Here is a 14,940-nt window from a genome sequence, read left to right as displayed (position 1 = left end):
TCCCCAGATTTCCAGCTGCCACAGTTGCAAATGTTTTAATTTCAGAGTATTTGGATGTCCTGGAGAAATGTTTTTGGCATAAAAAGAAGAAACTAAAATGTAAATTAAAAAAAAACAACAAACAAACCAAAAGTTTTTTATTAGCGTTAGTTTTTGTACATTCCTTTTACAGATCGTTAGCATCCTTCACAGTCATCTCACATTGCCCCTAGTTATATGCAGGGTGAATCTTGAATGACCAAATCTATATAAACAGCCAACTGATACGGGAATTGAGCAAGGGGACTTGTTTTGTAAATGTGCCCGAGGTTGGTGAACATTTCAGTTCAGGACATGGGACTCCCTGTTCTTTTGTGTTAATATAAATCAACAATTGCAGATTAATTAAAATAGAAGAGCTTCTCACACCTGTAACTCTGAGGAAGGTGACATATAAAACTTGGTAATAAAGGGTGTTTGAGAACATAAAGTAGAATCGTATTAAACCAAATGGAATAGATTGTTTCCACAAAAATGTATGCACCAGATTTATGATAGTAAAAAGTGAAAATGTGTTCCTCTTTCATCATTCAAATGGTATGAATGAGCCTGTTTTAGGAATAAATGCATGTGAAATATTTTACAAAGAATAAAAAAGCATCAAGATGCATTACAAAAAAAAGGTTAAATGATTACAGAAAGACGGTAATCTCTATAGTATTTTTTGGAGGCAGCTATTATCGCTTGCTTTCAAATCCTGGCAATATCAATATTCTCCAGTTTGATTGGTGACCAGTCTGAACTTAACCTACTTGCTTTTAGGAACAAAGACAAGAGAATAGCTACCTCTATTCATCTGTTATTGTTTAAATAGCTGTCACAGCTTCCAGGATGTCTGTTTCCATGTTATCTGGTGAAAGAATAAAATAGAATGGCAACAAACCAAATACAGTGAAAAATGTTTGTTGTAGTTGGCCCAAACCAGCTGCTGTTAGCAGATAAAATCTGGTTTGAACAAAACCACGTGAATTTTGGAAATTGAGGCACAATGGATAGAGTGGATGTAGCGTTTACAAATATTTTAAAGATATGTGTCGCATTCAGACTTGCCTATTACGGTGATTTAGTTCATATGTCAAGGCACATATTCATCTCTGCTCAGATACTGTAGAGGCTTGGGTAACAGCTTGTCCCATCCTTGTTTATTTGCTAATTTATAACATCTCAGTTCCCAGCGCAAGCCAAGGCAGGCTCGGACACTTCTTTGTTCTGCCTTGTTCTTTCTTCTCCCCCCCCCCCCCCCCCCCCCCTTTCTTTACACTGTTGTGCTCCCAACTCTGACAATGGAGTTGTAGATTGACCCTCTTTCCCCTCTTGCCCTGACTTGTCTTCGAATGCTTCCTTTGATGCGTTTAGACTTAAAATGCCAAGTCTCTGTTTCCCAGCAAGGGCTCATCATTTTTGCAGTGTTGCTCTGCTAGTAGGTTAAGAGAAACGTTAGTAATTCCTTTGCAACTGCTTAAAAGATATTAGGCTAATGATTATCTGGAAACAAGGATATCTTATCCTATTAAGAAAAGAGGACTTCTGCAGGAATGGAAGATTTTTAATGCTGTAATGGCAAGAGGTCGTATTATTTTGCTACTAAGATAGGCGGTTATGTTTTAATTGGCTGTGTTTACAGTGTGTTTTTTCTTAAAAATGCAGTTTTTCCAAGGTTCCCTCAATCGTTGCTTATCTCACATCCACAAATATCCATGCTTCCTGTGTCTAATATGTACATTTGCTCTGTTTCAAACATACTCACACTCAAAGTTTATTTCACATGGGACATCAAGAAAACAAAGTCACATTAGTCTTTTTTTTCTGAGTTGATGTTTCATTAAAATAAGTTCATAGTAAGTTCAGCTCTCTAGTCTTACCCTTCAGTGTAAATTTGTTTCTGTCATTTATTATAACATAAGAGTTTGGACGTTATTTTGAGTTCATACCATTCTAACCTTTTTTTTGGAGTTTCTTTGCCTATTGCAACACCATGCCACACATTGTTAGGAAAATCTTTGCAAACTTCATAATGTATTTTGAGCATGCACAAAGTACAGAAAACATAATATGTATTTAATTTCAAAGTAGTAATACAGTAAAAAACTTTATCCCTTGATTAAATTCTGTGAAAAACTTGTGTTAGGAGCTTTCTGTGTCTCAGTTATTGCATGGAAGAGCATAATTTTTAAGTGTATTAAGGCTTATGAAATTAAGTGGGTCACTTTTATCTGGTATGTAAGAAAAGAAAAAAATCATATTTAGGGACAAATTTTAGTATGTTAATACAAAATGACTACAGAGACCTCCGTGTTGTTGTGGGGTAGCATGAGGACAGATGGTACACCCAAAGAGTGCATGTTTCAGGGACTGCTTTGAATCTTGGTAAGGTAGATAGGAAATTGTTCAGTAATCTACAGTCATTTTTTTTCAACACTGTGATATGACTGGAAAAGTTAAATACAGCTGAAAAAATCTTTTCTGACTCTGAGTGGGCTGAAGTCTTCCTCCCTTGGTCAACATCAATTCCTTTCACAAAGCTTGCCTTGGTAAGCTTTTGAATGATGACTTTATGAAAAAGCGGTAATTGTGGCACAAATTGTGACAAATGGGGGACATGAAATGGGGTCTTACTCCTTGTGTGCGTTACTCTCAGCCTGAACCACAGTGAGGTAGGAAGAACAGCATCCATGGTAGAACTAATCTCACCAAAAGTACAACTTTCCGTCTGAGTGAGTCATCATAGGCTTCTCTTAAAGGCAACAGACACTTCTCGGGGAATGTTGGTCTCCTCCTGCAGTAGATGCCTGTGGTAGTTCAGATGGATTAGTACCTGAAACTGGTGTCTTCTTCTCTTCACTATAGAAAGTGATTAAGTGATCAAGGCTATAGAAAGATTAAGTGGGATCAGCCCAGAAGCAGATATCCAAATGGCTGTTTGGGTATTTCTGCAGAGGGACATAGTGGATGAGGCTTTTAATCTAGCACTGTAAATGCTGGCTGGCACAACAGAGCTGGTGTGGAGATGGGGCAAGATGTTGCACCTTAACATGACTGATGGAGATTGCTTCCTTCTGGAGTAACGCTGGATGGGGACTCTTGGAATGAACTGGGATTTTGTCTTACGGTTTTCTGGTCCTGAGGTTGACAAAGCATATACTCTTAACCCTTTGTTGCTGCAGATTTCAGTTTTCCTGGTCCTAGAGTATGTCCACATAAGAAAATACTGCACCCCAGTCAAAGAGAGAACTCCTTTTAGGCAACTAGGATCATAACTCTCATATAATATTATTTCTAATATGCATAATAGGATGAATAGATGAATATAACTATTATTGAAACTATAATTAAATGAAGTGCAGAAACAAAACCAAATTAAAATATCCTCAAACTTAGATATCTTATAATGACCAAAGCCCAAATGGAAAAGAGCAAGTCTGACAAACTCTTCTGTAGTCAAATAGGCGTGCAGAGATCTGCGTAATACCAAGACTGCATTCTGATGTCCTTGTGTTGTATTGAGAATAATCAATATGTGTCAGTTAATGACTGAGCCCTTGGTAAGAAGAGTATGTACGGATAAATGTATGTCTATATATGTATAGATAGTTTTCCTTTTGAAGAATCCAGATTAACATCTGGTGCAAAGAAATTTACCTAAATTTCTGTATTATATCAGTAGTAGTCTATAAAATTGTTTAAAAAACCCAAAACCACAAAATGAACCCAACCAGAGTATTGAAGTTTCTATTAACTGTGGGGGGTTTTGTTTTCTGGGTTTTTTTTTCACTTGCTTTATAATCCATTCATAGATTATGTGTGAAACTTCAATCTTAGAAGTCTTCAAGCTGTGGGAATTTTTTTCCCATTGTGATGTCAGAACTGATCAGATGTGATTGTTACAAAGATCCCACTAAGGAGTTTAGCACTAATTGTTAGAAGATGTCCATGCTTAAAAAAATTAGGCCAGTGATTTTAACCATGCTGTTAATTTCATGTATTGTTCAGAGCATGTTTCAATTGTGGGAATCAGGTGTACTTGCTTCATTAAAAATACATTGAGGAGCTGTATTTTTTCTCGGTATTGCAGAATCTTCTGAGCTGTAAGTGAAACCATTAAGAGCGGGAAGGGTTAATTGTATGGGAAGCCTCATATTCAAATACTTCTCGTATACAAAATATATGTCATAGTAGAAAATCTTCTATTGTCAATCCAAATAGAACACAAACTAAAATGAGATAATTGGGAAGGTGCCCATAAAGTCAGCCTGAATATATTATCACAAGTATATGTGAGATAATATTTGTTTTAAAAAGATTCTATGGCACTGTAAACTCAGTCTCATTAGAGACTGCATTTAAAAGGCTTATAAAGTTACTCATTAATGTTATCTTGTTGTATCTCCACAGCTTTTTCATTAAAGAAAATTCAGCAGAAAGCATTTTCTCCTGATAGCAGGAACCAATTTGCAATAAATGTTCTGGAAACCACTAGGGAAGCCATTACTGAGGTCTAATAAAAACAGACAAGCGTAACTTGTTCTATATTTTTGTTTCAATCACATACAGATGAGACCCCGCTCTCCACACCAACCGCAAGAGACAGCCTTGACAAACTTTCTCTAACTGGGCACGGGCAACCACTACCTCCAGGTTTTCCATCTCCTTTTCTATTCCCTGATGGATTGTCCTCCATAGAGACCCTTCTGACTAACATCCAGGTAGGCCTTTCAGTAGATCAGCTTAAAGGGATGGAGAGGAGCCAGTTGCAGATTTGTCTAAATTAATATAACCATTCTAGCTTAATCAGTTCATAAGATTATTTGGATCAACTAATTTACTGAAACTTTCTAGTAATTTAGGTTTTAAAGGAACCACAGCAAACAAATGAATTTAGAAGCTGTCAAATACAGTACATAAAAATACAGATTGTATATTAAAACACAGCAGACAATTCGATGAAAATTACATTGGTGTGTTTAACAACCTTTGTCTTAAATGCTCTTTTTATTACAGGCTAATGAAATGTATCTTACTGTTTAACTTTATCTCATTTACTAAGCAGAGAAACACATCTTTAATAAGTAGTTATTTTAAATTTCTGGAGTGCTAAGGTGGAAATTATATTTAAAGTTATTTGAAATGTGTCTGCCATAAAAGCATTCACAAAAATGCAGTTATTTTATAAATAGGCTCATTTCACTTAAAGTACTGTCTTCAAAGAATAGACTTCAAAGGGTATTACCAAATTTTATGCAGATTTCCTATTCGGTAGTTATGATGTCTATTGTGTGTACAGTACAGCCTGATTCAAATATTATTTAAGGTATACACTAGCATATAGCTTGGAGCCAAGATTTTAGTGTTTCATGTTAGAATGAAGATTATTTTGTCCAGGAATTCAGTGATCATGTGTTCCCCAGATGCAACTTTTGCAACAGTATGGTTGCATGTTGCATGCAGAAGCAAAATGATAGCGCAGGAAATAATGCAGCCATATTGTACTCATTCCAAATAAGCCTCATCTGTTTAGCTACTAACTTCTAATGTATTTGTCACAGTATTTTCCCCTGCAGATTCCTGCAAATACATAAAATCAATTGTATTCTATTCAGCAAACTCTGTGACAGAGTAGGGCCAAATCCTGCTTGCTTTACTTTCTTAAGCAATCTCATTAAATTTTATGACACTTCAGAGCTGTTTTATGAAATGCATGTGAACCATTCATTGGTGATGTTTTGAGATCTAGTAATGAAAAAATACAGTATTGCTATATCTGCCTGGTCTGAAGGAGCATATTTGTGATGGCTTTTTGTGGTTCTGAGACTTAGGAACTTAAATATTTAAATCATAAACCCAGATAATTCTACAACAGCTAGCATTCTTCTAATAGATCTGCTGCAATCTCTAAAGGATGTAATTTTTTTGAAGGAAGAAATACAGTTAGCAAAGTACATCTGTTTTATCTGTGCATGCATGTACAGGAAAGTTCTTAGTAATTTTTTTGACAAATGTGTGCACTCAGTGTCTCTAGACAGCAACCTAATGAGCAAAGCATTCAGTATCAACAGGTTAGCTAATCTTGTGATTGAACATGAGAGCACTGGACTACTTCAGGATAAATGACCAGGAGTAATTTGCCAAGAACACATTCAGTTTTACAGAAAATATGAATGTGAAATTCAGTCATTAATTTTAAAAAACAAACAAACCACAAACAACCCTACTCTTACCTGGAGTGAAGAGCTAAAAAAAAAAAAAAAAAAAAAGGCAACACCTTAAAGAAGCCAGAGACTTCTTTATGCCTTCTGTCATTGTGCTTTTGCACTTACTGCTCCTTACCTTGGGGTTCTGCTTCACGAGGAATCATCTATCAGGCTAAATAGGTGGGACATAAGTCCTTTTGGATTTTTTCAGTATGTCCTCACGTTGAATTACGTGGTTTCCACAGATCTTTGGGAATCCTTTCATATAACATCAAGGTATTTCCCCTCTCCCTGCCCCTCCCCACTCCCCCACCCCCCCAGCCTCCATTTAATCTCTACCAGGACAACATTATAAAGCTACAGAAAAAGAAAAAAAAAAAAGCAGCTAGTTTAATTTTCCCACCTGTGCAGAAAAACTTAAATATTATTTTTAAAACAGTAGCCTATTACGATAACCTACACAATAGTGGCAGTTTCTCTAATCAATGCCATTTAAAATGGTGTCCATTTTTAGCAATTATTGCAATGAGAGCGGGCTACCCCAGCCCCACAAATTAGTTAGATACTGTAGTACTGACACTTTCAGAACAGAGTTTTAGGTATTTAACTACAAATTTGAACTCATTAATGGATTTGTGGAAAGGGGAAAGGCTGTACTATGGTACCTGCTTGCAATATCGTTTGTGATTTTGCTAGGAAATACATAAACACTACCTGCAACCCATGGCGTGTTCAGTACAAGAGTTGAACTCTTGTCGCTGGGTAAATTCCTCTTTGCTTTCCTTTGGTCCAGATCAATTTCATATCCCTTTCAAAGGGGAAGTGGAGCAGTGAGATCCCTCACTGTTCTCTTGCTGGAGCTATGCAGCAATGGAGCAGATCTAACTTTCTAGAAAAGATCACCTGGCCTGCAGTCTGTTCCCCGCCTCCAGCACTAAGGTGCTTTTGAAACAGAAAGTAGGAGAGATCTAGCCAAATGGCAGATGAGTGGGTTTGGTAAACGCTGGGTTTTTTTCCTCAGGGTCATGCATGACAAAAATATGGATGTTTCCTTTTCTAGAAAAGGTATATGTCTGCTTGTGAAAGGCAAGTATACATCTTTGATAGGTCATGGAACCGCGGTGCATGCACAATCTACCACATGTGGTAGTGGAGGTTGCCTGGTTTTTAGGGATATGATGGCCATGTGAATACATAGGCAAGCAGCCTCTGGCTACACCAGTGTGCATGAACGTGATGGTAGATATCTGTGCTGTGATCCCCTTGTGCATACTCAGTTGTGTGAGGTGCAGGATCCAGAGGATCTGCATAATATTGACCTTGGATACCTCCGGAAGAGGCTGTAGAGCCTGTCCTGGTTTAAAATAGGACAGGATTAGGGTACTGTATGGGTACTAGGAGCTCTGATTTTGACCTTTGTCAGGGTAAGGAGGATCGTAAAACTTGCCATGGGGACAGTGTTTTTGGGTATGTGAACCAATATTTCTAAACACTTCTGATATTTGAAAAAATGTGCTAAAAGTCTTTCAGGTGCTGTGGAGCTTACGTTATTAGTTTGGTGCCTAACTATGCATACTTCCATTTTAGACATCTGAGTCCTCCTTTAAAATTGGCCACTAAACACAAGTGAGTCTGTGTCTTTCATCCATACTGAAGTTAAATGGATAGCCCCTAATCACTAATTTGTAATTTTAGGCAAATGTTAGACAAGCCTATTTGCTGTCGCTGTCACCAGGGGCTGGTAGTTAGGTTTATTTCCTTTTGTACATTGTATATATGTTTTTCTTACTTCTCCATAAATACTTTAATTGAAACAAAAATACGTTTAATTAATTGTTAATCTAAAGAGGAGATCGTAACAGTATACAATACTTAGAACAACCAATGTGGGTTTTTTTCTTGCTGGTGACTGCTGAGATGCAAATAATAAATTAACAAAATATAATTAAACAAATACACACATAAAATATAGAAATGAGATTTGGGACATATATTTTTATTCAGATGTATATCTGCACATCTAAAAGGAAGAGAAAATAAATTTCCCCAGAGAGTTTAAATGAAGTGATATGTCTGTTCCCTCCCAATGTATATTTGTTGATTTCTTCCAGATTAAATGCTGGAAGTCTATGTGCAGCTGCAGGGAGGATGAAGGGTGATGGAAGGTGGGTCACAGCAAAATTCTGTGTGGGTGCTAGTGAGAAGGCTAAAGATGTTTCTGTACCCCTTGCCTAAGTTCACCTTTTTGAGTCATGGTCCTATTATGCCAAAGTATGTTACAGCCACAGCCTTTCATGATACTGCAATATTCTTGGTTAATAGTAGTGTTCTTTTAAGCTTTTAGAGTATGAATCTTTACTGTTGCTGAGCTGGATTTCCATTAATATCTAAGGGATGAATTAGTTGCACCCTGATAGCTATATCTTTCTATCAAGACTGTATTGTATTGATACAGTCCTGTTGCTAAGTATTTTTAAAGAGATATGTAAAATAAGTTGCAAGTATCCCATTGATATTAATAAAAGAAATGCATGATTACAAACTAAATTCCCCTATGAAAACAAAACAAACTACTGGCTTTATTGCTGTGAGTCTCCTGCACTGTTACCATCTACAACTAAATACACAAGAGAAAAATATTGCAAATGCTGAATAAAGTAAAAATCGCAGTTTTACTTCATGTTATTTGTCTTCTCTAAAATTCAAAAGAATGATTTTATTTTTCAGAGAAAGCATTAAAATGTCATTTATATTTGTGCAATATGCTTTTGCCTGTGATGGAGATACTTAATCTGAGATATTACAAAATGTCTTTCTGGAGTCATCTGTAGAGACAGTCAAGCTGTGTTATCTTACCTTGCTTATGTTATAAGCCAGTAGTCAGTTACAAATAGTAAATATTCAAAATTTAACCTCTAATGTGAACTAAAAATGTATATATTAATTTTTTTGGTGAGCCTTTCACTAGAAGTTTTAATGATTAAAGCATTCAAATTATATATAATTTCCTGACTAAAAGAGAAGCAATGTTACTTTGAAGTGTTTTCACCATGAATATCTAATATTGCAAAAGGAAGCCCGGGAGCTACAAATCTCTGGAAGCTAGAGGTTTGACTAGGAAAGCTTCACTGTGTGCATGCCTTATTCTTCTAGCTTTTCTTTTACACTCACTGTGGGTGATTGTTGGAAGCAGGATATGATCTTGTAGGTGCACCATCAGACTAACTTGTAAGGCCATTTTGATGTCACATGTAACTGTGTAGGTTAGGTGGAACACACTAGATGTAGATAGGAAGAGAAAGAGCTTCTATATACCTTCCCCACCACCTCTTTCAAAATAGGCAACACATTATTTGCATTTTTTAAAAACAGTGATGGGTAATACTGGTGTTAAGGCTGAGCTGGGGTTTGATATATGTCTTATTTCTATAGGGTCAGTAGACTGCCCTGACATGATGGTCCTTTTGGATACATCAGAGAATAGGAATAAACATCAAACGTATATCAGCTTAACTTTTTATTTGGAAGATTTCTGAAGTATTTATCAGTGAAAACTATTAAAACAAGTGCATTAAAGTAAACAAACAAAATCAGTCTGTAAATCTCCAGGGAAAAAATGTCCATTCTTGACATTGCATTGGAATGAAAAATGTATTAGCAATGACACGGAGGGGAAGAATGGCATGCCATGTTTGAAGCCTGGCTCCAGATAGAGCCATACTGTATTAAAAACAAATCTGGAACCTGAGCATGTTCACTACAATTATCATTATCCAGCCTCCATAACATCTGACCTTCCCTAAAGGGAAATATTTTCTTTTTCCTAATGTCCCCTGTTGCACTGCATTTCCCATTGTCATTGGCAGCATATTGATTTAATATCAAGTTAGAGGATTAGCCATAGCAAATACAAGTTGGACATACTGTATTTTGTATAATCTTTTACAGCTGATCCACTGGGAGAATTAATAGAATTTCATGCAACTCTGAAATTGGTATTCCTGTTCCAAGGGGCACTGATGATTTTTGAAAGCTCTACTTTTTAGTTGTTTTTCTCACCCCCTTCTGCCTTGAATATTTCCAGTATTTTTGCATTAGAGCCGTCATTGGCAGCAACAGCACTTTTGATATGCATCAGTTTGGCTCTAGTGAAGATCTTTTTTCACATTGGACGCCTACTGATGTGCACTGATTTAACTTCTAAAAATGAAACTTAATTTTGTGTAGCTTGTAAGTAGTCCCTAGTGGGTCTTGGCTCCGAAAAGTTAATATTTTTCAGACATAATCAGCAGCAATAGGTAATGTATTACTGTTAGCTATGCTACAAAGTGTAAAAAAAGGAAAGGCTGGGGGAGGAAGTGTGGTGCAGAAATTCAATAGAAAATGTAATATGCTTTTAGCAGCTTCATACTTTGCAGCAATTCTTAATATAAAATTACACACATCAATGTTACACACTAGCATTATTTTAAAGAACACCAAAATATTGTGTTTTGTCAGCCAAGGACAATAATAGTTTAATAGTAATTTATTTTAAACTGCTACTGATAATACAACCAATCAACACATTAAGTGGTGCCAACATTGGCATCTTGCTAAATAATCTCTAGGCTTTGCACTGAGAGTACATCTTTCAAAGATAAGTCAACAAGAGCAATCAGAGCAGAAAATTAGAATTTGGTATCTTAGAATTAAAATACAGCTAAACTAAAGTTTTAATTGGGGTGATCTAAAAGGGCACTTGATGTAATGATCTCTTTCATTTGTTACTAATTGTTTGTTCTTGATGAAGAAGAAACATGTACATGAATGTAGTTGAATTGAGTAAAGATGGCAGTTGCTTTACCGGCTCGGTTTTATTGTTAAACAAGATGGATTGTAAGAATTTGGGAGGAGAGTGTTTGCAGCTTTAAACTTACTTGACAATACACTTTTCATCAACAAATACTTTTCATGTAATTTCACTTGATCTGGTTTATTAATGATTTGGATGAGTCACATGTTCCAGTAAGTGATGAATTGGAGGAGATTAAAATATTCTGGAGTTTAAGTGTGAGCCAGAAGCAGGTATTGATAAACAACTCCTACTTAAGTTTCTTACTATTTCAAATGCATCCCATATAGAAGACATAGTTTATGATGGTTGTAAATGTAGGAGAATATGGTGGGGGAACAGAATTCAGGTGGATATTAACTTTTTTTTAAAAATAGATTGGAAAGTCTTTAGAAATATTTCAAATTTTGTTTTACTTTACATATGTCTGTAGAGTTTTATGTTTAGCTTTATGTGGTTTTCTTTAGTAGTCATACAGGTGTAACATTCAACACAAAATAGCATTGTGTTTTAGCTATTTTAGAATAGCATTTGATTCTCTTAAAGAAAACTGCTAAAACTTTAAACGTGTTTCTAAGTACATTTGTTGTGTTACCATTGTTAGATATTTTAAAATGTGGTTCTATACTTATGTAGTGTCTATCGTTTTGGTGACCGTCTGGGCCTTGCAGTCGGAAGGTGGTGTGTTCTTTCAGCTCCTGTGGACTTTAATAGATTAAAATGTAATATAGAGCTGCAAAGCATTAAGCTCTGAATGAGACAACACTTGAGGCCACAATTTAGTTAAGAATGAAGATGAGGAGTACTGAAAATAACAGACTCTGAAAACAGACTTAAATGAAGAGTTTGAGGGACACAAATTTCAAAGCAGGCATTGACATTGGGAAGACTAGTCTGATAAATGTGCAGAGTAACACTCATGAAAATTATTTTTTTCCATTTCTCAAGTATCATCATGCTGACTTCTTTTTCCATTCCTTTTTGGAGATATTTCAAACAATTTTAGTGAAAAAACATGCAACCTAGAATCCAATTTAGGAAGCATGCCTGAGGGTGAGGAGGCTTACTTGGGAGTTGGGGGACATGATTTCATGTCTGTAGAGTGGCTGTTCTGAAACTGAATTTTGAGTGTGAACCTTTTATCTTAGCTGAATGCCTCCCTAGTAGGGCTATTGCAGAGTACTCTTCGGTTTCTTTTGCTGGCATTGTTTTGCTTTATATCAATAATTAAATCTATGTTGAGTCAAATTACCTCAACAGTTAAGTTATGAGGAGACTTGCCTAGGATACAGAAGAGTTAAGTTTATATCTATAGTGGTTCATATACACATATCCATGCTTAATTATCTACTGTATTATGATAGCTTCAAAAGCAGAGATTCAGCTGTATGCCTAAGAGCCTGATGGCCAGGCTTGTGCAAAATGGAAAAGGAAATATTTCCTCTCTCCATGTTAATTTATTTCAATTCTGTTTCTCCTCCTCTTTTTCATACCCTATCAGTGTCCTAACTGTCGGTTATTAGCTGTGTTGGAATCTTTGTGTTTCCTTGCAAAAAAGGAGGAATTGTGAAGTTGAAATTCTCAAGTTTAGAATAGGCTGAATTATTCCTTCCTGATACGATAACAAAAAACCAGTAGAGTTTATTTCAACCATCCCAGGTCAAGAAATTGAGAGAAGATTGTGTTATGTTCTCTGCTGTGAGATAACAATTGTACAAGGTCAGATAATGGACTTTTAAAAATTGATGTATCTTCCTGTTTTGTGACTGTCCTCTGCTTAGCATCCCAATAACCCTGTCTTCCTTGGCAACTCTATGGAACGTGAAAATATTTGAAAATAGTAATAACAATAAGGAGAAAATGGCAAGCATTTGGAAGAGCCTTTCTCCCTTGGTAATTTCCATTGGCTTGGGTTGTGCTAGAGACTAAATTTGCTATTCTGTGGATGATGCAGTTGTGAGACTGCCAGTTCATTTTCAATGGGACAGATTTTTGTTTTGATCACAGACAAGTGCCTGATGTAGGCTTGTCTCTATCTCTTACAAAGATCAAACCTATCCCTGTAACTTTTTCACATGAATTATATGCACAGTCAATGGTGAGTTTGTGTTTTCTGGGAAAACTTGTCTCCCAGCATTTTACAGATTTTCTCCCACCTGTTAAAATTCATTCCAGTAAAAATCTGCTGTTGATAATTGGGAGTCTTTGACCCAGTAACAGGGTTATTTAATTTGTAAAATCTCATGACTAATCAAGGAAAAATAACAGAAGTTAGTTATTATGTCAGCTGTTCTAACATTCTTCAAACATTATTGAACTTTATCTTTGAACAGGGTCTACTAAAGGTTGCTATAGACAATGCCAGAGCTCAAGAAAAACAGGTCCAACTGGAAAAGACAGAACTGAAGATGGAGCTCTTCAGGGAACGAGAACTGAGGGAAACACTTGAAAAACAATTGGCTGTGGAGCAGAAGAACAGAGGTATCTTAATTAAGCAAGACAAACAACTTGTGAATTATTTCCTTAGAAAACCAAATTTTTTATCAAACACCTTGATCAAAGCTTTTCCCCCTTACCTCATGTTATGTCCAGGCTGACAGCAATGCAGGAAGTTCTACAACCTGCCTGATCCTGCATAGGATCTGCATGAGATTTAGAACAAGGACCTTCCTTTTTCTCAACATATTACTTACTACATTAGTAATACACAACACAATTATAAATACTGTAGGTGCTGTTACAGACTTTGGCAGGTTGTGATTGTTATGAATAAGGATCGCTACCTAATACAGACAGAATTTGTAGCAAATCTAAGAATCTGCAAGGTTTTAGGAACCTTTGTGTCTTTTCTTTTGTGGTAGGGTCATATATTGCATATTTAGGCAAACTGTATGTAATAAATAGAAAGATAATAGCAATATATAAACTCTTTATAATGCATAGTAGATCAAAAACATGTTTATAGAAGGAACAGTTAAGGTTCTTCTCCATAAGGCAGTAGCATGAGCATTTCAAGTATCAACATCAGCCCACTGTAAAGTATATACATGTTAGTAAAGGTAAGACAGTTTACAGTGATTTGCATTAACTATTGCATTATGAGCATGTTCTCATCTTTCTTTATGGGTCTATTTTTCTGTATATGTATGTCTTACCCATTAATAGTGTCTAATTACTTTGCAAGGGACAGTTAACCTCTGGGGCTCACCTGCCGTTTAACACAGACCATGACAAGTCAGATATGTATTTTTGCAGGGCTAGACTTATAACTCTCTTCTTGTCCAGTTTAATTTTCTTGGAACCAGCTATAACGGAATCCTGAGAACACTTGGATTCACATTCAGTAGCATTATATTTTTAACTAATGTGCTAGAAGTAAGGACACAATGTAATCCTGTTTCATGCCTTGACCCATTAAAGGGTAGGACTGTCACATCATTAATTTCTCTTTTGTAACTTTTGAGAATACATTTTTAAAGACTATTGCTATTAACAATTATCGCAGCTGTGCAATGAATCATTCCTTTGTCCACAACTGGCCTATTTAGCTCAGTACAATTGCACTGCTTACACTTTTAATTTTGTAAAAGAGCTCAGGTATTTTTCACATCCTTCAACCTTTGTGTCTCGCAACTGCTCAAATATATATTCCTTTTTGGAGTTAGGCAATCACATGCACAATAGAATAGGTTGGGGGGACCTATCTGACCTTACTTGAGTTTTGCCATGTAAAAGCTAAGCACCTCCTTTAAGTTAGTGTAAGTTCCTTTCTGGTCAATAAGAAAGGGGTTTGTACCTCCTGTTCTCAGACAGGTGAGTGGCATCAATTACACCGTGAAGACTTTTTTCTCTTCTCTTTAACTCCAGACAGAATATAGG

General features: G+C 36.1%; 1 protein-coding gene across 6 annotated transcripts in view; it reads left to right on the top strand.

Annotated features, from left to right (window-relative positions):
• DACH1 (dachshund family transcription factor 1) overlaps positions 1 to 14,940 on the top strand; it is a 370,345-nt gene that overhangs the window by 315,497 nt on the left and 39,908 nt on the right. For all 6 annotated transcript variants that reach the window (XM_040584157.1, XM_040584156.1, XM_040584154.1 and 3 more), the window contains 2 exons: positions 4,591 to 4,742; positions 13,395 to 13,542. In XM_040584157.1, coding sequence (XP_040440091.1) covers positions 4,591 to 4,742; positions 13,395 to 13,542 — 300 coding nt within the window. The remainder of the gene's footprint in view (positions 1 to 4,590; positions 4,743 to 13,394; positions 13,543 to 14,940) is intronic.

The sequence above is a fragment of the Falco naumanni genome, chromosome 2 (assembly GCF_017639655.2).
Source record: "Falco naumanni isolate bFalNau1 chromosome 2, bFalNau1.pat, whole genome shotgun sequence".
NCBI classification, from domain to species: domain Eukaryota; kingdom Metazoa; phylum Chordata; class Aves; order Falconiformes; family Falconidae; genus Falco; species Falco naumanni.
Note: the sequence above shows the minus strand (reverse complement) of the source record. Positions and strands in the feature narration are given on the sequence as shown.